The sequence below is a fragment of the Ictidomys tridecemlineatus genome, chromosome 5, assembly GCF_052094955.1.
Source record: "Ictidomys tridecemlineatus isolate mIctTri1 chromosome 5, mIctTri1.hap1, whole genome shotgun sequence".
NCBI classification, from domain to species: domain Eukaryota; kingdom Metazoa; phylum Chordata; class Mammalia; order Rodentia; family Sciuridae; genus Ictidomys; species Ictidomys tridecemlineatus.
In genome coordinates, this window is record NC_135481.1 from 179023380 (window position 1) to 179045533 (window position 22154).

The window sequence follows — 22154 nt, forward strand, 5'->3', positions numbered from 1 at the left end:
AAATGATGTTATATATTCCCATTTTAGTAATACAATAACTTGAGGAACTGGACAAAAAGCAAAGAATTTTAATACAACATTTAGAATTAAAATAGCTTTGTGGTCCATTTTCAGATAGTGAAAAATTATATTAAAAAGGCATGTTGGAGAAACCTAGAAAAAAGGTAGTTCAATTCATTAAACATGAAAAGATCCATAATCAGAAATCTGTTACTAACTCCCAGTGCCTTCAATATCAAAACACTCCATAATTCTAGGAAGTACTCTTAAGTAATTTTACATTACTATCTCATTTATTACTCATTATCAACTTACTCCAAGTTAGTTCCTTCTTAAAAGACAAGAAAAAAAGAGAGCTAAGTATCTTTCAAAAGAACCAGGACTGTTTCAGGTCTCTCTGAATTCTATTCTCAATCATTCAAAAAATAAAACTGAAGGTATGTATTTCCCATATAGTTTATAACTGTGATTAAATAGGAAATAACATCAAAGCATTAAGGATTACTAGTAGTTTCAATCCATTCTTAGAATTGTCTTTCCAAAGTTAATACAGGTATTTTTTATCTTCCTTCCGACTTGTTTAACCACATCAAATATCCTGTAGTAATTTAATCTTCAAAGCACTTTTAAAGTATCTCACTACTATTTAAGAGGGCTTAAAAATAATGTGTGATGAGCCTAACAAATGATCTTTATCAAGGACCACATGTAACAAATTCATAAAGTATCTGTAGTTTCAGCTGGAAAGAGCCAAATATGTAACTTAATATTAATTAATCACATTTGTAATCTATACACCTAAGTTTTAAATCTTATACATTTAATAAAAATATTTTATAGCTCACACACCTTTAAGCTTTCTTTTTTCAAGCATGACAGTGCTTCAGTCTAACTTTGATGGGCATACAATTAGAATTTTAGCTAGATTGACAAAAAATAAGCTAGTATACCTGGTAAAATAGAAATTTCATTTATTTCTTCAAACATTGTACCTTTGCTTTTCTAATCTTTAATGGCAACATCCTTAATTTTTAATACTTTTAACCACTTACTGAAAAATAAAGTCTCCTAATTCAAATCTCTTAAGTTAAATTGCTCCCCAAATACCCAGAGAATGACCCTCCAACCAAAAATCATAATTATAGTTACATACTAGGGACTTCTATAACGGCCTCGGAATCTTCGATCTCGACTTCTTGAGCGGCTACGTCTCCTTTCTTTGCTTCTACTTCGCTTCCGTTCCCGGCTTTTGCTCTTTTTCCTTTCTCTATCTCTACTTCGCTTTCGTTCCTTACTTTTGCTTCGCTTTCGTTCATGACTTCGACTTCTGCTCTTGCTTTTTTTTCTCCTGAGAAGAAAACAAATCATCATTATCTTGCTGTTTTAAAACCCCACCAAAATATGCTATTTAACACTCAGAATTTTTATCCTTTTGTAAACTCATTCTGCTATTAACTATCATACAATGATACATAATCATATTTTAAAAAAAATTCTAGATGTGGTTAACACTACCCCCATCTTTGCCTTATAATTGAAAATGATCAATCAATGTATTGTGAGCCATAGTGTTTTAAGAGCAGGAAGTGCAAGGATTTCCTGAGTCAGCTACAGCTTTAATGAGAAATAGGACTAGTTGCCAGGTACAAGAAAAACCTGAGCATTTCAGTAAAACTTTCATGCTAACCATCTAAATAAGCATTATTATAATCCACAAGGTAAAGTACTAAAATCAAGTTACAATAAATCCATGAGTAATAGTAGTTGTTCACATATAAAAGTTTTCATAATGCTAAGTCCATTTTTAAACAATTTACAGAACATTTTATACTTTCAAAGGGCCACATAGGCATCAACATTTTGCTTTTCATAAGCAAAGAAACAATAACAAAGGACACTTAGAACTAATGCAGTTGAATGCACTTTGAAACTATCAGACATTCAAGTGACTATTTAAAATACTTAAAATTTAAAGTTGTAATAAATACACCAGAAAATGGAGAATGCCATTTTTACACCAGTTTACACAAGCCTGTGGAGTGCAATAAAATAATCAACTTGACCTTCACAAATCTTTATAAAATCACAAACTCTGAAAGGTAAAAAAAAAAAATCCAGTTATATATATATATATATATCTTCATTTCTAAATTCTTCACAGTATTCTACCCTTAATTTCATAATTAAAGCTTACAATCTATATCTGTGTCATCATCTAATTAGAGGTGCCTTCAGATTTTCAATATAAATTAAAAGACATTTCAAAATAAAATTTATTCCACTAAAACGTCCATGTGTAGTAGTTTAAAAATTGAATACTGAGAACGCTACATCATTATCTGGAAATTTAATTAACTGTTGAGTCCTTATCAAAGTAGTTAGCATAAGAGCAACTGAGGTCCGCCTCAGAGAACCCATAAGCAGGTCACCTTAGAGTGCATTGAAAATAGAAAATGAAGACACCCACCTTCTGGAATCTTGAAACCCACACTCCAATCACAAGGAGATGTAGAGCTTTCCAAGGAGGCAGAAACTTTGTCTAAAATTTCAAGATAATCCACCTGACTGTCAGAAATGTATATGCTAGGCAGCACATGACAGAAAATTAGGCTACACTCATTATTTATATAGAAGTCAAAGCAATGCCCAGAAGGGCAACAGATAACATTCCATTTTGCCTCAAAAACCTCACACTATCTCTTACAAAATTCTGTGAGATGGTTAAAACCAAAAGTATGTGTTTATAACCATACATAATTCAAATTAGGGGACAAGATAAAAAGTATTTTATTCCCCACAAAAGACACTATTAATAAAGATTTTCTCTCTTCACAGATGGTCCATAACACAGGTAGCCAACCTCTATATTTATCTCTCACAGACCCCAAAATATACTCTGCCAAAGAAAAGACTTCAAAAATCAGAGAGCTAATTTTAACTTAAGTTCCTAGGACTTTTTGTAAATGAGTTCCCACCCACATCTGAAGGCAACCCCCGACAGGTAAAAAGACAACAATGTACTAAGACATTAAGGAAACATAATCTTCTACATATAAGTCCAGACAAAAAGTTATATAAGAAACCAGTATACTTCTCTGTAACAAATTCCAGCTTCAAAGAATACGTGTTAGGTTAACTAAATAACTGTTATCAAAATCCATACTAATAGTCAAATCCTGTTACAACTTAAATGGGACTTTCCAAAGTCTTTAGTGGCAGTGGAATTTTGTACTGAACATCATTGAAGTAAATGGTCCACTGGTCTGGGCCTTTGGACTTTTTGGTTATATGGCCTCTGCTGTAAAGGTGTTTTGCTATAACTGGATTTGACCTCTTCCATGTAAGAAGATCTAAATTTTAAATGCAAAGTATTCTGGAAAATAAGAAAAAAAATAGAAAAGTCATTTATCCCAAAATTTATAGATAATCCACACCACAGTAGCCAAATATTTCAACTGTGTCATTTTACTGTTATCCTTTTTTGAGTAGTTCTCTAATTTGAGCTGAAAGGAACAGATGCCAGTTTATACTTTGCAAAATTGGTTACACTAACAAATACTTCCATGAGGGCAACCTCAGGTACTTAAAGTTACTGTACAAAGCATATTTTGAGGTCTTGCCAAACTCAGGAGTGTAGCTCTTCAATAACAAGCTAATTGGTAACCTTTTGTGTTATATGAAACAGTTCCTTTTATTACTGGGATACAATGAAGTGTTACATGTTCAGGAACACTATTTTTTAAAAAAGAAACACAGTGGACTATTTCTCACTGGGAACTTTCATATTACCTTATTAAGAACTACATCAAGAGTCAGTGGCTTTTTTAAACACAGTTTTAGTGTGGAAAAATGCAAAGCAGCATTTTCCTTTGTAAGACAATTTTTCCTAAAGGCAAAAATTTTTTATGTTCAAATTAATTTGAAAAATAAAGTTCCTTCAGAAAAAAAATTTTTTAAAAAGTTCCTGACTAAACAAAGGTATCATTTATACAACCAGATTTAATTTAGGACAGAAATTCTGACAGAAATATTTTATACATTTTAAAAGAGTATTGGGAAACAGGCCTCCCTCAAAGAATCATATGGCCAATTAAATTACGGATTCTTCGTATTTAGTCCTCAGGACTTTTAATTTTTTTGGTAGCAGGGATTGAACCTAGGGCCACTAATCACTGGGCCATATTCCCAGTCCTTTCTTAGACAGGGTCTTGCCAAGTTGCTGAGGCTGGCTTTAAATTTGGGAATCTCCTGACTCAGCCCCCAAACCACTAGATTATAGGAATGTACTGCCACACCCAGCCCTCAGGATTCTTTACATTACATTAAATTAAGGCCACTAAATACCAATTATGCAGAGCCTGATGCTTGATTTCCTTATAAAAGCTTGCTGGCCTTGAAGATTTTTAGATGCAGGACAACAACAAATATAAACTCTTAGATGACATTAGGGGCAAGGGGTAACTTCAGAAAATGTACAATAAAAGTCTGCATCCTAAAGTGTATGACCTCATCCTTTTGACATTTAAGGTAAAAATCATAGCTTTTACCTAGCTGAGAGGTATGACATCTACATGGGATAATTTATGTCAATACAGAAACCTGTTCCTGGGTTTTTTGATTCAAAAACTCAAATCAGAAACACTAAGAAAACATTACTTTTGTAAAGGTTTAAAACCAGATGACATAAACCCTGAAATAATTAGCTATCTCATACAATCAAGATGAAACTCAACCTGATACCCACATTCACCTGTGATAAATAAGAAACTAAATTATTACCACATAAGCCTGTACAGGAAAAAGGATGTTTTCCACAAATTATCCATTACTATCATTATTTTAAGGGCATTTAAAAAGAATTACTGGCCCAGCAAACCCAAATCCAAAAATTTTGTCATCTATTTTATGAAATTATTATCAACCTACCTAACAAAGCTGTTGTGAGGATGACTGAGGTAGTTATGAAGCACTTTGAGCTCTTAGGAGAAAAAGAGCCAAAAAGAATCAAATTAAGTGGCCATCTTAATATTTTTCTTTTTTTATTTGTTCTTTTTAGTTATACATGACAGTACAGTCTATTTTGACATATTTATACAAACATGGTAATTTTTCATTATATATTATGGGGTCAGAAATGTTGACAAAATGCTTTAACATATAAAAACAGGCTAGTGAAACAACTTAATGCTCATAACATGACCACAGCACGTGTAAGAATCACTAACCTTAGAACTGAAAGCAAACTTCAACAACTGATAGGCTCCAACCTTATAAAGGGGATCCAGTTAATCTGTTAACAGTCTGTAGCAGCAAGTTTCTATTGCTTAAATACTCATAATTTTCAAACGTACATTCTCACTATTAAATCTACTGCAGTTTAAAATGCCTAAGTAGTATTTATGTATGCTATCTCATCACTACCAAAAGTGCCTTTAGACAGCAAGGAGTAGAATTTCTTTAATGATTCAGGACACTGCCCATGGCCTGGTTATAAAATTTCTAATATTACCTCTGTCTCCTAAGTTCAACAAATAAAACAGTTTTATCAACATTATCACCAAATATTAAGCCAAAGTGAAATTTACAACAAACAAAAGTTCTAATGCAGGAATTCTTTTGTGTTGGTTTCTGGGGATTTAAACCAGAGGCATTCTACCAATGAGGTACATTCTCACTCCTTTTTATTTTGAGACAGTCTCAAAATAATTGCTGAGGCCAACATGAACTTGCCTCCTGCGTCAGCCTCGTAAGTAGCTGGGATGACAGGCGTGTATCACAGCATCTAGCTCATTTTTTTGTTTTTTTGAGGTAGTGTTGCCCAGGCTGGCCTCAAATTTGCAATCCTCTTCCTTGGCCTCCAAGTGGCTAGGATTATAGGTGGGTGGCACCATGCCCATCTTAAAACAAACTATTAACCAGATTATCATAATGGAAAGGGAAGGTATCCAGATGTTCCCTGAAACCTCAATATCCTGAAATCTAGGCATAAGAATCCATAGTCTATCCTCAAGGAGTTTCTCTTCCCAAAAGGTAAAGAATCAGTTTTCTAAGAGGAAAAAAAGAGTATCAGAAGAGAACCTCAGTTTGATGCCTTAGCCACAGGAACACAATTTAAGACCTCAATCACATAAAGTTCATCACCACCCCCCAGGTCCCTTCTTAAAACTTACTTTTTGCTACGTTCTTCATGACCGTTAGCACTGCTCAACTTGTTCTCATCCTAAGCAGGGTTGATAGAAGAACATCATGAGGACGTAGTGGTAACATTTCAAGATGTCAAAGGGTAAAGGGAATAGGAATAAGAAAATACAAAACAATTTTAAAACTAATTACTTATTTATAGTTTAACATGGAAGGCTATAAAAAAATTTAGATGGTATAACCACTTTGTTGCTTACAATTAAGTCATCAAGATACAAAAATAAAAATCTCTCCACATTAACATGTTAAAATTTTACTTTCTTACATAGTTAGGTATTAAGTTATCCACATTTACAATGCTGAAGTGGTTAAATGTAATTTCTATAAAATATCAATAAAGTCTTGTTTTTTTGAGTTTTATTCCAAGTGCTATGGTCCCTTTCATCAGTACCATGGCTCTATTTCTGCCTAAGCCCCAAGTGGCCATGCTAGCAGCCAGCCACTATCGATTTCCTGTGACCGATGCCATTCCTGAGATCTTCGCCCATTTCCGTTGGAGGGTTGGGACTGTAAGAGCTTGATGCCACCTCTGTCACACATCTCGCCCTGAAGCAAACAGGGATTCACACTGCTTTAGTAATGTTGACTCCCAAGAACCCACGAAAGTTAATTAATAATCCACCAGTCCAACCTAAACATTTCCTACTTCCATACCTGTTTACATGGAATTACATCCACGTTAAACTAAGACACAAGAATTTTAACATTAAAACAGAAAGCAGCTCTTCAAGAGTCTAAATATTACAAAACTACATTCACTATTTAAAGTTATCAGAATTCATCCAAAAGGTACCACATGGTCGTGCTACACACTCCAAAACAAATGTATTATTTTTAAAAGGTTTAGCGCAATGTTTATTTTAAAGTTTGATCACATCAGCTATAGGAGCATAACTGCTAACTTACAGTTGTGACACCAGTGATAATGCATGCATACTGATATTTTCATCACCAATTGGGTGAAAGAATGAAAAGACAGCTTACTTTTACTGTGCTACTGAAATGGGTCATACTATATTAGCCAAAATAATTCCTTTGTAGTTTTTAAGTGTGAAAAACTATGGCAGGGACTAATTATAAACAAAACAATATGGAGAACAGTAAAACAGTCATCAAGTGACTCTAAGCTGTGATACTGCCTCTTTTGCCTTTTTTTTTTTCTTTTTAAAATTTCTATTCAGGGATCCAAGAATTTTATAATTATTAACTGAGAAGCAGATCTCCACCTGCCTGTTGTAAGATATACTATCACCAGTCTTTTATATATTATGTGTGTATATATATGTATAAATTTTAAAAAATCTCACCCATTTCTTCTCAAAAGACTTATTAAAAGATTTACTTGCCATAGACTGGTTATACTTTGTTATTCTTGGACCCCTGCTATTTTCCCAAACCACTACATTCACCTTTTTGCTATACCAAACTGGAGCTGGTAATTCTTAGTTGAGTCATTTTACCTAGGGGACCACGGTACAGCGATAAGTCACTCAATTACTACCTTATGATTGACAGTTCACACTGGAATCAAAGGTGAATTCATGGGAGTAGAGGTGAGATATCGTTAGGCAAGTCTACAAAGAGAGATAGATGGGCATTTATTCATCACGCTGAAGTGAAACTACTGCACAATATTATTACATCAATAGCATATATTTACTTTTGTAAGTTACACGTAATGCATCTCTGATAAGATAAATCAAGAGGGCTCCGGGGAGGTTAGTTTACATTTCAGCAGTAGTTTCGTGAATAATGCTAAATTAAGAAATATATAGACCTCACCGACATGTTTTTTCTCACCTTCTTGTAAGGAGCCTCAAGCATTGCTTCAATATCAATATCGTCTGCCATTTTCTCTAAACGCCTAGGAAAGAACAAGACAATCCTATGAGTAACATTTTTCAATTAAGCTGGTTTTTTTTTTCTTGGCCGACACGCTCCAAAACTTGATAAAATCCTTCAAAGCCCTACAATGATTAAACTGACACGCATTTTATCAGGCTTGGCTTGCCCATCTAAAACGCCCCTTACGAGACTTGAAAAGACTTCACTGACCAATTTTTAAAACCCCGCAATGAACCCCTAAAATCAGAGACTCCAGAGAGAGCGCCTCTTTCGGCACAAAACCCGCGCTGCCATTTTAGGGGCCAAGGGAAACTCCCTCTGTTGGGAGGGGTTGTGTACCAAGGCAGCGTTCGACTGGCGCCATGTTGGGAGGTCGCGGCCGGCGCAGGCCTCAAAGGGACAGGACTCCATCTGCCCCAGGTCTCCCTAGGGTCCTTGCCCCCCACCACGAATACGGACAATACCCGACCAGAAAATAAGGGTGCGGCCACCGAAATGGAGTCTATTTCGGCAGAAGTACCCCCTATCCTGGCAGTCGCTAAAAACCGCCAGAAGTGCCACTGAGCACCGATAAGCAACAAACCTTGGGAAAGCTCTGAAAATACGTAGTTCCACGACGCCCCCCATACCTGTGCGGCCTTTTGGGTGCCTGTAGTACTTGTCCCGAGTCAGTTGCGCTGCTGCTGCCGCCGCTGCTGCTGCTAGTGCTGCTGCTGCTGCTGCCGCCGCCGCTGCCGCTGTTGCTACTGTTAAGCCCCTAGGCCCAGGCCGCGGTACCGCCCAGCCCGTTTATCGGGCTCCGAGGGCGACTAGGCCCGAGCGAATCTAAAAGAAACAATGGGATTAGAAGAACCCGTACGTAGGAGCAGGACGGCGGCTTCGGCAGCACAGGATCCACCCCTGCGACAGCGTCGGCAAGCTCCCTGAAATGGCGGCCGATGCTTCCCCGTACTCACATTCACTAACACACATACACACACACAAACACGCGGGGTCTCCCAGAGCTCTCGGCACGGACTCTCGCGAGAAACTGCCCGGAGTTCCAGAACTGAGACAGAGAAGTATCGCGAGATCTAAGCAGAGCCTCTGCGGCCGTGGCTCAATCTCGCGCAATGATTGCGCCACAGACATTCCCATCCCCCATTCAGAGAGGCGCCTTGGACCCCCCACTAGATAGTCGTCGAAATCTCGCGAGATGGGGCAGATAGTTAGGTCAAAGACAGTTGGTGCTCTGTCTGTCAATCTTTCAAAGAACTCCTACCTGAGTGGAGATCAGCCCTGGTACCCTGCTGGTGGCGCCTCCTTGCAGCCATCTGAAGGTTTCCCCCATACACAGCCAACCGCCACCCCCCTCCGGCCTCCCACCCAGATGGCTGTCAAGGTCGCCATAAGGCAACCTAGTCCAAATGGCGGTAGGATAAAACGGTCATTTTCAGATTGTCAGCCGAGGGGGAAGACGAAGGGGAAAACGTATAAAAGAGACGGCGAGAAGAGACCGTACAGGGGTAGGAGGATAGAATAAAAATCGTGATTTCCCTGCCATGTAGGGACAGTGGGCTAGATAAGGTCCTAGACTGTCGCTTTGAAACACCTGAGGAAACAGGGTGAAAGCAAAGAGAGCGTGGGGGTGGGGGGAAATTGCTTCCTTTCAAACTGAATCAGCGTTGAGCCCCTGAATTTAGTTTGGCCTTGTATCATTGTTTCTTCAAAAATGCCCCCATTTTGGGTTGGGGAATGTTGATCAGTTGGAGAGTGCTTGACTAGCATATTGTAGGCCCTGAGTTCTATTTCCAGCAATGGGCGGGTAAGGGGCAATTTTCCCCTACAATTTAGCTCCTCCCACCTCTCAAAACCTAGCAGTCCAAGCATAAACTTGCCACTTTTATTCTGGTTAATTCTGAGAAATACAAGAGGGAGCACAGGGTCACTTTTCCTCCCAGATAAAAATGTTTGAGGCTTGTTACAGTGGCTTATACTTGTAATCCCAGCGACTCAGGAGACTGAGTCAGGAGGATCACAAGATTGAGGCCAGCCTGGATAATTTAGCCAGGCTTTGTCTCACAATTTTAAAAGGGCTGAGGATATAGCTCAGTGGTAGAGCTCCCCTGTGTTCAAATCTCAGTACTTAAAAAAAAAAAAAAAATTTCTTGGGAAAAAAGATGTCTTCAAACAAGTTTGATGAAGTTTATTAGTAAACTAATGAGGGCAAAAAAGATTTTAAATGAGATTAAATGTGATTAATTAAACTTTAATTGGTGTAACTGCTCCAACACTGTGTCCTTAGATAAGTAACTCCTCAGAACACCTTCCAATTCCTCCTAAAAAATAAATGGGATTAACTGGACTCAATAGGACACTCCTATTATCCAGTTACTCTTCCTAGCTACTGTGGAGGTTGAAACAGTAGGCTTACAAGTTCAAGGCTAACCTAGGCAATTCAGCAAGACCCTGTGTCAAAATGTAAAAGGCCAGTGATTGGACTGGTGTTGTGGTTTAGTGTGTTAAGTGCTTGCCTAGCATATGTGAGGCACTGGGTTTAATTGTTAGCACCAAATAAAATGTAAATAAACAAAGTTATCATTTGGGTCGCAGCTAGTCAGCCTCAGCAATTTAGCAAAGCGCTAGGCAACTCAGTGAGACACTCTCTCTAATAAAATACAAAATAAGGCTAGGGATTTGGCTCAATGGTCTAGTCCCTGAGTTCAACCCTGGGTACCCACCTCTAAAAAAAAGTTATTAAAAAAAGCTCAGGGATGTGGGCTGGGTTGTGGCTCAGCTGTAGAGCACTCACCTAGTAAGTGCATGGCACTGGGTTCTATCCTCAGCACACATAAAATTCATAAATAAAGTAGAGGTATTGTGTCCAACTACAACTTAAAATATATTAAAAAAAAAAAAAAAAAAAGCCAGGGATGAAGCTCAGTGGTACATCTCTTGCATAGCATGTGAGAGATCCCGGGTTCAATCTCTACTACTAAGAAGAAAAGAAGAAAGGGGGTAATCTTATTAGCAAGTCTAAGCTTCTCCAGACTGACCAAAACTGGTGACACTCACTGCTGAATTTCAAGGTACTACCAGGGGTCCGCTGGTTAGGTAGACAAAAAAATTAATAAAGGAAGGCTGAATAGCAGAGTGGAGTTTAAAGGATACATCATACCTTTCAAATATTTTGGTTTGTTTAAGTACATGATGGGGCAAAATTTGACCTTAAATTCTAGACTTCTTATTTGTGAAGAGGAAAGATTTAAGATCCAAATCACTTGAAACTGGGCAGGATGGTACAGCCTTATAATTCCAGCAGCTTGGGAGGGTGAGGCAGGAGGATCACAAGTTCATAAACCAGCCTCAGCAATTTAGTTGAACCCATAAGTAACTTAGCATCAAAAAAAGAGCTAGGGATGTGGCTCAGTGGTAGAGCATCTCTGGGTTCAATCCATGGTACCAAAGGTGGAGTGGGGTGGGGGGTGGAATCCAAATCACTTCATGAGTGAAAGTTTCTTAAATTTCAGTCAAGGACCATCAGTTTAGCAGACAATCAAGAACACCAGCTGAAGCTGGGCACAGTGGCCCATGCCTATAATCCCAGCAATTCTGGAGGCTGAGGCAGGAGGATCAGAAGTTCAAAGCCAACCTCAGTAAAAGTGAGGTGCTATGCAACTCAGTGAGACCCAGTCTCTAAATAAAATATAAAATAGGGCTGGGGATGTGGCTCAGTGGTTGAGTGCCCCTGAGTTCAATCCCTGGTACTCACCCCACCCCCCACAAAAAACACTATATGCTTTTCATTTTGTAAAACCTCTCTCTAGTTCATGAACATTGTATATAAATTCATTTCCTTTTCATCATTTTTTCATTCATTTGTGGAGAGAAGGTCATTGGTCACCATCAAGAACATTATTCTGGAGCTGGGATATAGCTCAGTTGGTAGAGTACTTGCCTTGCATGTACAAGGCCCTGGGTTCAATCCCCAGCACCACACATACATACAAAAAACCACATTATTCTAACTGGGCACAATGGACCAATCCTATAAAACTTGTTCACATCTGTAATCCCACTGACTCAGGAGGTTGCAGCAAAAGTATCAAGTTCTAGGACAGATATATGAGCTATAAATATAGCTCAGTGGTAGAACACTTGGCTATGTGCCAGCCTCTGGATTAGATACACAGAAGTATAAAAAATGAACTAAATTTGTCTGAAATTTTAGGAGTCCATGGCATAACAACAGGCAATAGAATAGAAGACATAATGGATATTGTACTCAGAATTTGTCTGAAAATTAAACATTTTGCTTGGGTAAGATTTTTTTTTGGGGGGGGAGGTTACCAGGGGTACTCAACCACTGAGCCACATCCCCAGCCCTATTTTGTATTTTATTTAGAGTCAAGGTCTCACTGAGTTGCTTAGCACCTCTCCATTGCCGAGACTGGCTTTGAACTCAAGATCCTCCTGTCTCAGCCTCCCAAGCTTCTGGGATTACAGATGTGCACCACCACACCTGGCATAAGTTTATTTTTATATCCATCTATGACTTTGTGTGGTGCTAGGAATTGAACCCAGGGTCTTGCAATTATTAAACTAGTGCCATGTGTGACTTTTATGGGGAAAAAGTACATTTTTGCTATTTGCATTTTAAAAATTAATTTCCAGTATATACAAGGAAGTGTACACACACACACACACACACATGTTTTGTGTTGTCTTTGTGTGTGTGTGTGTGTGTGTGTGTGTGTGTGGTACTGGGGATTGAACCCAGAGGTGCTGTACCACTACCACCTAGCTATGTCCCCAACTCTTTATATATATATATATATATATATATATATATATATATATATATATATATATAAAATTTTTTTTCTTTATTTGTGGATGGACACAGTACATTTTCTTTACCTATTTTTATGTGGTGCTGAGGATCAAACCCAGTGCCTCACATGTGCCAGTGAAGTTTTCTACCACTGAGCCACAACCCAAGCCCATACTTTATATTTTTAGTTTTGGTAAATTGCCTAGACTGGCCAGTTTGGTGACATAAGCCTGTATTCCAGCAACTTGGGAGGCTGAAGACAGGAGGATCACAAGTTTGAGGTCTGCCTCAGCAATTTAGCAAGGCCCTAAGCAACCTAGTGACACCCTGTCTCAAAATAAGAAGCCTAAAGGGCAGAGGATATAGCTCAGTGGTAAAATGCCCTTGGGTTTTATCTGATTGCTAAAAAATAAAATAAATAATTAAATTGCATAAGCTGGCCAGGTGTGTTGGCACTGGGTAATCCTAGCTACTGGGCAGGAGGATCACAAGGTCAATGCCAGCCTTGGCAACTTGTTGAACCCATAACTAACTTAGCATCAAAAAGAAAAGGGCTGGGGACTTAGCTCACTGGTAATGATCATGTGGGTTCGATTCCTAGTACCAGAACATTTAAAAAAATAAGCCAGGATGGTAGCACACTCCTGTAATCTCGGTGGCTCAGGAGGCTGAGGCAAAAGGATCCCGAGCAAAGCTATCCTCAGCAACAGCGAGACACTGAATGAGACCAGTGAGACCCTGTCTCTAAATAAAATACATAATAGGGTTGGACTGGGGATGTGGCTTATGGTTGAGTGGCCCTGAGTTCAATCCCTGATAACCCCTCGAAAAAAAAATTTTTATTTTTTATTTTTTAAAATTTTTATTTTATTTATATTTTTTAGAGAGAGAGAGAGGGAGGAGAGAAAGAATTTTTAATATTTATTTATTTTTTTTAGTTTTCAGCGGACACAACATTTTTGCTTGTATGTGGTGCTGAGGATTGAACCCGAGCCGCACGCATGCTAGGTGAGCGCGCTACCGCTTGAGCCACATCCCCAGCCCGAAAAAAAAATTTTTAAATAAAAATAAATAAATTGTTCTGGCTGACCTCAAGTTTGTCAATACAAGGCTTTTAAAATCAGGATCAGAATCTTATGGTTTCACAATATGGCTTTGATGCTCTAACAATTCTTCCTAAGCCACTAATAGGCACAAGGAGTCTTTTCTTTTTTCTTTTTGTCTCTATGACAACAGTAAATTCAAGCCCATTTTATTCAGATGGAATTAACTTTACCACCCATATGATCTTGATCTGATTTAGCTAGAGAAATTTATGTATCCTCTCCACCTAGATCCTGTCTGTACTACTTAATGAATTTGGCACAAGTTGCAAATATTTACCTGCTTGTTGATCACGATATCAAGAACATTCTAATGATATATCCTAAAGGAATTTACTTGAATTTGTGAACATAGGCTGGGGTGTTACTCAGTGGCAGAGCAAGTGTTTATCATACATGAGGCCTTGAGTTCAATCTCTAGCACCACACACACACACACACACACACACACAACTGTGAATGATTAGTCCTTAAGAAAAGATGTTTTAGAGGTTTGTCCACAGCCACTTACTTGAGGTTGGTACCACAGGTTATAACATTCACAATAACTGTCAATCCCTTTTACCAAACTCAAGATACATTTTCTTAAGATACCCTATGAACTATAAGGGAAACAACAATTGCTGCATTTTCCAGAGTTTAATATTTGGTTGAAAAGTAAAGTGTTGTAGGGGCTGGGGTTTTGGCTCCAAGGTAGTGTACTTGCCTGGCATGTGTGAGGCACTGGGTTCGATTCTCAGCACCACATATAAATAAATAATAAGTAAATAAAGGTCTATCAACAACTTAAAAAAAAGTAAAGTGTTTTGAACTCCCCCTGGTTAAGGCAACAAAAATTAATGCGCATTCATAATAACCAGTTCAAATGATAGCCAAAAGATTTGCCAAAACACCATTTTAAATTGAAGATAAAAATTTAAAAATTAAAAACACTGTAATTTAAAATATAATTTGTCACTTTATTTTATTTATTTTGTTTGTTTGTTTTTGGTACTGGGAGTTTAACCCAGGGGGTTAAATAATAAAGTGAAGGAATGGTTGGGCATAGTAGCACATGCCTGTAATCCCTGAGATCCGGAGGCTGAGGAAGGAGGATTGCAAATTCAAGGACAGCCTGGAAATATACAAAGACCCTTTCTCAAAAATTAAAAGGACTGGGGATATAACTGAGTTGTAGAGCTTTCCTGGGCTCAATCCCCACTAATGCAAAAACAAACAAGTGAAGGATAGACAGAAACAAACACAAAGAGTCAGGTAAAGTAATATATTTTCCCCCAACAGATCCTGAATTGACCACCTGAGAAATGCAAATTAGCAGGCAGAGTATTATTTTAAAACATTTGCTCATAGAAGCAAAAAATAATGTGATCAAACATAGCATTAGAAGAGATTTAGGGATTAAGCAAATTAGCAATAGAGAGGAAGATCTTGCTGACAAGGCATCACAAGATGAAGATATACCTTGAAAATGATGGTTGGGAAACAAAAGAAGCATCAACTCACAGTAATTTTCAATGAAAGGCATGTGATTCCATGATATGACTGAATGAGCTTGTACAATGAATAGCCCAGAAAGACAGAGCATCTCTGAAAGGATGTATCTAGTAGACTCATTCTTTTTTGGAGCTGGGGGAAAAAAAGTCCTTGATTATTTTTTGTAGAATATTCAGAGATATAACTTCTCCAAAACCTGGCCCCACCCAATATATAAACAATGTATCTGAGCTAAACATATACTTCATAAACATGATTTAAATGCTGTGATGGGGGCCTGGGGATGTGGCTCAAGTGGCAGCGCGCTCTCCTGGCATGCATGCGGCCCAGGTTCGATCCTCAGCACCACATACAAAGATGTTGGGTCCGCCAAAAACTAATAAAAAATAAATAAATATTTAAAAAAACTCTCTCTCTCTCAAAAAAAAAAATGCTGTGATGGTAAAGGAAATAAGTGGCATTGCCAAGAATGTGAAGAATTGGAACCCTTGTACATTAATGGTATGAATTTTTACAGTTTCATGATGGAGCTACTGTTGAAAACAATTTGGTCATTACTTTAAAAAATTAATTGTAGGGTTGGGGGTGTAGCTGCAATGGCACAGTAGTTGCCTAGCATATGCAAGGCCTTGGGTTCAATTGCCAGTACAGCATTCAAAAGAAAAGAATTTGAAAAAAGGAATGAAAGAAAAAAAAGGAAAGGAAAATTGGGCATGGTAGTGCACATTTGTAATCCCATCTATTCAGGAGGTTCAAATAGGAGGACTGTGAGTTTGAAGATAGCCTGAGAAATTTAATAAGACACTGCCTCAAAGTATAAAGTAGAAGGGAATGTAGTTCAGTGGCCCTTGAGTTTGATCCCTACTCAAAAAAAAAAAAAAAAAAAAAGCAAGAAAAAAAAAAGCCAACAGCCAACGGGTGGGAAGAAACCCAGTGATATAGTCAAGGAAAGCAGAAAAAGTGAACTAAGGTTTGAGTGTGAGAGTACCTGTGATTATCTGTTTCTCCTTAATTGTTCCTACAACGACTTTCTTCACTGATTCTATTTGGAACCTGAATTATTTGTTGTTTTTGGTTTTGTTTGGGTACTGAAGATTGAATTTAGGGCCTCACATATGCCCTCTATTACTGAGATATACCCCCAGCATAGAGTCTGGATTTTGGAATTCAGACTGGACTTCAGATACTATTTCAGCCCAAGGGAACTATGGGCTGGGCAAAACAGAAGGAGGAGGGCTGGGTTGTGGCTCAGTGGTAGAGCACTTGCCTGGCATATGTGAGGCTCTAGGTTCGATTCTTAGCACCACATATAAATAAATAAATAAGTACATCAACAATTTAAAAATATTTTTAAAAAGAGAAGGGAGAGAGATTTTTGGGTCTTAGTGAGCATACAAAAACAAATTCAGAAGGTTCTGGGAGGCAGAGCTTCAGTTATTAACAATTCTACATATCCTCCCCTCATCCTTAAAAGCACATAATTACACTGATATAGTCAATCATACTTTTGTTTCTTTTTTTATTTTGTGGTGTTGGGAATTGAACCTAGGACCTGTGCATGTGAGGCAAGCACTGTACCAACTGGCTATATCCCCAGCCCTATACTTCTGTGTCTTGGCACAGTTTCCATAAGTCACTTTTTCTTTTCTTCTCTTTTCTTTCTTTCGTTCTTTCTTTCTTTCTTTCTTTCTTTCTTTCTTTCTTTCTTTCTTTCTTTCTTTCTTGTATTGAACCCATGGAAATGTTTATTGAAGCATCATTTATAAATATTGGAAAGGTTGTGAATTACCATAATAGGGGAATTATTTATTGCAACATTGTTTATAAAATCCAAAACAAATCGAGGGAACCCTCTTGGTTACTATTCTTTAGCCTCCCCTTTTATTTTCCTAGCATAAGCCCATCTATGTATATGCATGTATGTTTATATGTGTGTGTGTGTGTGTGTGTGTGTGTGTGTGTGTGTGTGCGCGTGCGCGCATGCGCGCGCGCGCAGAATTTAATTTGTTTTCAATTGCTGGGGCTTGAACCCTGGGCCTTGTACACGCTAGGTAAGCATTCTACCCTGAGCTATACTCTTAACCTGAACATATGTATATTTGTTTGTTTGTTTGATTGTTTTGTTTTAACTTGGGATTTAAACCAGGGGGCCTTGCACATGCCTGGAAGGCACTCTACCACTAAGCTACATCCTCAGCCCTTTTTCTTAATTTTATTTTGAGACAAGGTCTTGCTCAAATTGCTCAGGCTGGCCTTGAACTTGAACCTGCAATCCTCCTGAGTAGTTCAAAGATAATTTTTAAATTCTATTGAATTTATAATATTTTCCTTAGTGGCTTATCCTAGCAGGGCAATGTGGCACATACCTGTCATCCAAACTTCTCAGGATACCATGAGTTTGAGTCTAGTCCAGGCAATTTAGTGAGGCCCTGTCTCAAAAAACAACAACAACAACAACAACAAAAAACTGTCTAAGGATGTAGCTCAGTGGTGGTAGAACCAGAAAACAAAAATCATCAATGGATTTATAAGACAATAAGAAACCAATGGAAACTATATCAATGAGGAACAAGAATTAGAGGGATACTTTATATCTTTTTATATAATTTCTAGGATTTAAACCCTGTGACAATATTAATTACTTAAAAATAAATTATGGGCCAGGTGTGGTGGTGCATGCCTGTAATCATAGAAGCTCAGGAGACTGAGGCTCAAAGCCAGGGGCTGGGTTGTGGCACAGTGGTAGAGTGCCCACCTACCACATGTGAGGCTCTGGGTTCAATCCTTAGCACCACATAAAAATGAAATAAAAATATCCAAAAAAATATAAAACCAGTTAGAAATTAAGCAAGGCCCTAAGTAAGTTAGCCAGACCCTGGGTTCAATCCCCAGTATCAAAAATAAAAATAAAAATTAATTTAATTATATAAAGTTCATAGTGTGGATACCTGGGGATTTAGATTTTATTTAATCAGCTTTTTTCTAATCACACGTCCTTTTGTCCCTGAGACTAAAATTCTTTCCCTTTCTTTTTATCTCTAGGTTGACAGAAATTTCAAATAACAAGAAACATTTTTTTTTTTTTAAGTATGTTCAAATTATAGGGAATTGCTGGGCTCTGCATGCCTATAATCCCAGTGATTTAGGAGGCTGAGGCAGGAGGATTGCAAGTTCAAAGCCAACCTCAGGAATTTAAATTACAGGGAATAATGCTAGGTAGTAGGGGGTCCCCAGGGTCAAAGAAAAATAGGATATAGTCCTTGCCCCTTCAATTGGACCAGGTGGATTTTTTTTTTTCTTTTTCAATGCTGGGAATTGAACCAGGGCCTCACAGTTGTTAGACAAAACATTCTACCACTGAGCTACAAGCCTGCCAAGAGGACTTCATCAGTTTTTTTTTTTTGAGTAGGACAAAAATTAAAACCATTTTTCTTCTCTCTCTCTCTTTTTTTTTTTTTTTTTGTTCTTGAGTATTTAATGCAGAGATGCTTCACTACTGAGCTACATTGCCAGGCTTTTTTATTTTTTATTTTGAGACAGGGTTTCAATTAGTTGCCTAGAGCCTCACTAATTGGCTGAGGCTAGGCCCAAACTTGTGATGGAGGAGTACACCACTGCACCTGGCTTCTTGCTCTCTTATAATGTTGCAAAGTGCTGCTGGGCATGATGGTGCAGGCCTGTGATCACTGCTCCTGGGGAGGCTGAGGAAGAAGGACCTTAAGGCCCTAAGCAATTTACAAAGAGCTGTTTTTAAATAAAATATTGAAAAAGGGCTGGGGTGGGGTTTGCTGGGGTTGTGACTCAGTGGTAGAGATCTTCACTAGCATGCGTGAGGCACTGGGTTCAATTCTCAGCATGACATATAAATAAATGAATAAAATAAAGATCCATTAACATTTAAAAAAAATTTAAAAAGGGTTGCTGGGGATGTGGTTCAGTGGTTAAGTGTCCCTAGGTTCAATCCCCAGTACCAAAAAATCAATAATAATTTAAAAGGACTGGGATGTAACTCAGTGGTAGAGTATCAGTGTTCAATCTGCAGTACTGCGAAAAATAAATGAATAAGGAAAATAAAAATAAAATAGAAAATAAATGAACAAAAAAAAACCCTATATAAATTACAAAATGCTATGGTGCTCAGGAACTTTCCATCAAGCCCAGACTGGAGAGACCCCAAGCCAGAGTCAAGACTCAACTTGCTTTCCTTGGCCCCTAGTGCCTTGTTGAACTTCTTGGACCTCTTAGATGCTACTGAGACTGTGGTTTCCGGCTTCCTGAGTTCTCACACTCAGCTTTGTGCTGCAAGGATCACACCCCAGTTCCTGCTTTGGGGTCTGACATGCTCAAGCTTGGTGTTATTTAATACATGAGGTTTGTGAGAGATAAAAAGGCTTGCTTTTCTTAGTTCTGCCCTTTTGCCATGACAGACTCATAAATGCCTCATTAGAGACAGAGTTAGGTTTGTTGGATAGAGATTGAGAAAAATAATTTCATTTTTAAAAGATTTTTTTAAAGATGGACACAAGGGGCTGGAGATATGGCTCAAGCGGTAGCGTGCTTGCCTGGCATGCGTGTGGCCTGGGTTCGATCCTCAGCATCACATACAAAGATGTTGTGTCCGCCGAAAACTAAAAAATAAATATTAAAAAAAATTCTCTCTCTCTCTGTGTCTCTCTCTTAAAAAAAAAAGATGGACACAATATCTTTATTTATTAAATAAATTCATTATTAATTTTTTTAGTTGTAGATGGACCTTTATTTATTTATTTATTTATTTAATGTGGTGCTGAGGATCAAATCTAGTGCCTCATGCATATTAGGCAAGTACTTTACCACTGAACTACATCCCCAGCCCTTATTTATTTATTTTTTATGTTGGTGCTGAGGATCGAACCTAGTACCTCACAATAGCAAGGCAAGCGCTCTACTGCTAAGTTATAACCCCAGTCCCTCATTTTTAAAAATCTATTCTAATTTGTTATACCTGATGGCAGAATGTAATTCATTACATATTACACGTATAGAGCACAATTTTTAAGACATTGATTGTACACAAAGTATTTCATACACAAAGTATTTTCACATGTCATGTCTTATACATGTACTTAGGATAATGATGTCTAAATCATTCAACCATCATTCCTATCCCTTTGCCCACTCCTTTCCCCTTCCTGCCCTTTTCATTTAATTTTTTTTTTTTTTAGTTGTAGATGGACACAATATCTTTATTTATTTTTATGTGATGTTGAGGATCAAACCCAGTGCCTTACAAGGCAAATGCTCTACTACTGAGCCCCAGCCCTGGCCTGAAAAATCATTTCGTAATTGAATGTCCTATCATGTTAGGTCTTTAATTCTACTTCTATTTAGAGGGATTATTTTAAATATATTGAACCCTGAATCTAGTAAGATAGCAATTAAATAATTTATGTAGAACTTTGCAGCTTTTATTCTCTAACTTAAACATGACAAATATCTTAGCAGGGTAGATATCCTAGTGAATGAAAACAGTGAAAAAATTTTTTTTGTATGTGTGCTGGGCATTGAACCTAGAGCCTCAGTGCAAAGTGCATGCTAGGTAAGCACTCAGTCATTAAGTTCTATTCCCAGCCCCCAAAAGGGAATATATAAAAAAAGTAATGCTTATGGAACTCAAGGACTTTTCTCTGCAGGGGTTGAATGTTTCTTGTGTTAGTATATGTCTTGTGTTTATGCAGAGTTTTGTTGTAGAGCTGTTATTTTATGGGCTAGGATGACTATAGTTTTGAAATAGTTGAGACTAGGAAAGTTTCTATTCTCTAGAGTTGAGGCTACTATTCATACATTCATTTACTCATTCAAAACACCAGTTGAGTGCCTACTCATGCAAAGAAAGACTCCTAAAAATTGGGAAGGCAAGACCCAAATATTAGTAAGTTGCTATGGATGATCTTAAGGCAAATGGATGCTACTAACAAGGCATAGGTAAAACTGGGCAAGGTGGTACACATTTATAATCCCCAAAACTAAGAGACTGAGACAGGAGGATTTCAAGTTTGTGGTCAGTTTCAAAAACTTAGGGCTGGGGATGTAGCTCAGTGGTAATGTCCCTGCATTCAATCCCTAGTTTAAAACAGAAACAAAACAAACAAAACAAAACAAAACAACAACAAAATAGAACTTTGTAAGTTGGAGCTCTCTGGTTAGCAGTCTATTTTATTTTATTTTTTTTAAAGATAGAGACAGGAGAGAGAGAGAATTTTTAATATTTATTTTTTAGTTTTCAGTGGACACAACATCTTTGTTTGTAAAAGTGGTGCTGAGTATTAAACCTGGGCCGCACACATGCCAGGCAAGCGCGCTACCCCTTGAGCCACATCCCCAGCCCAGCAGTCTATTAATGTCCAGTTCAGAAGAAGCTGGCAAGTCAGGTTTCTTAATGAAAAAGAAATTAACTATCAAGGTACTTTATTCATATCTGTGTCAGGTTTGTTTGTTTATTGCCTTGTCAACGTTAGCCTCTTTCCATCCTCTCTCCTTTCCCATTTGGAGGAATATCCTTTATGGGTAGATCATTCCTCTCTTCTTTCTCTGGCAGCATGGACTCATTCATGTGACCTGAGATTGGCCAATCAGCAGTGGCTGCTGGCCAAACTTTGCCTCAAGTGACTCAAAGACAAAGGGACTGAATTCCCACAGTGGTGCATAATACTGCCAGT

General features: G+C 37.9%; 1 protein-coding gene and 1 long non-coding RNA gene across 15 annotated transcripts in view; one reads left to right on the plus strand and one right to left on the minus strand.

The window, feature by feature from the left end:
* Positions 1-9028, minus strand: part of Rbm39 (RNA binding motif protein 39) — a 32234-nt gene extending 23206 nt beyond the window's left edge. For 2 of the 14 annotated variants that reach the window (XM_078051699.1, XM_078051695.1), the window contains exons 1-4: positions 8676-9028; positions 8002-8065; positions 6171-6220; positions 1154-1348 (exon numbers count right to left, since the gene is read on the minus strand). In XM_078051699.1, the coding sequence (XP_077907825.1) occupies positions 1154-1348; positions 6171-6220; positions 8002-8052 (296 nt within the window). In that variant the 5' untranslated portion in view covers positions 8053-8065; positions 8676-9028. Of the gene's footprint in view, positions 1-1153; positions 1349-2463; positions 2540-4926; positions 4979-6166; positions 6748-7702; positions 7776-8001; positions 8066-8675 lie in introns of all 14 variants that reach the window. The other 12 variants (XM_078051691.1, XM_078051687.1, XM_078051688.1 and 9 more) reach the window with 11 other exon arrangements.
* Positions 9029-9247: 219 nt separating this feature from the next.
* On the plus strand, positions 9248-16801 carry LOC144378119 (uncharacterized). Its single transcript, XR_013439663.1, has 2 exons — positions 9248-9551; positions 13798-16801. It is a non-coding gene; the product is annotated as an uncharacterized LOC144378119 (long non-coding RNA).
* The last annotated feature ends 5353 nt before the right edge of the window (positions 16802-22154 follow it).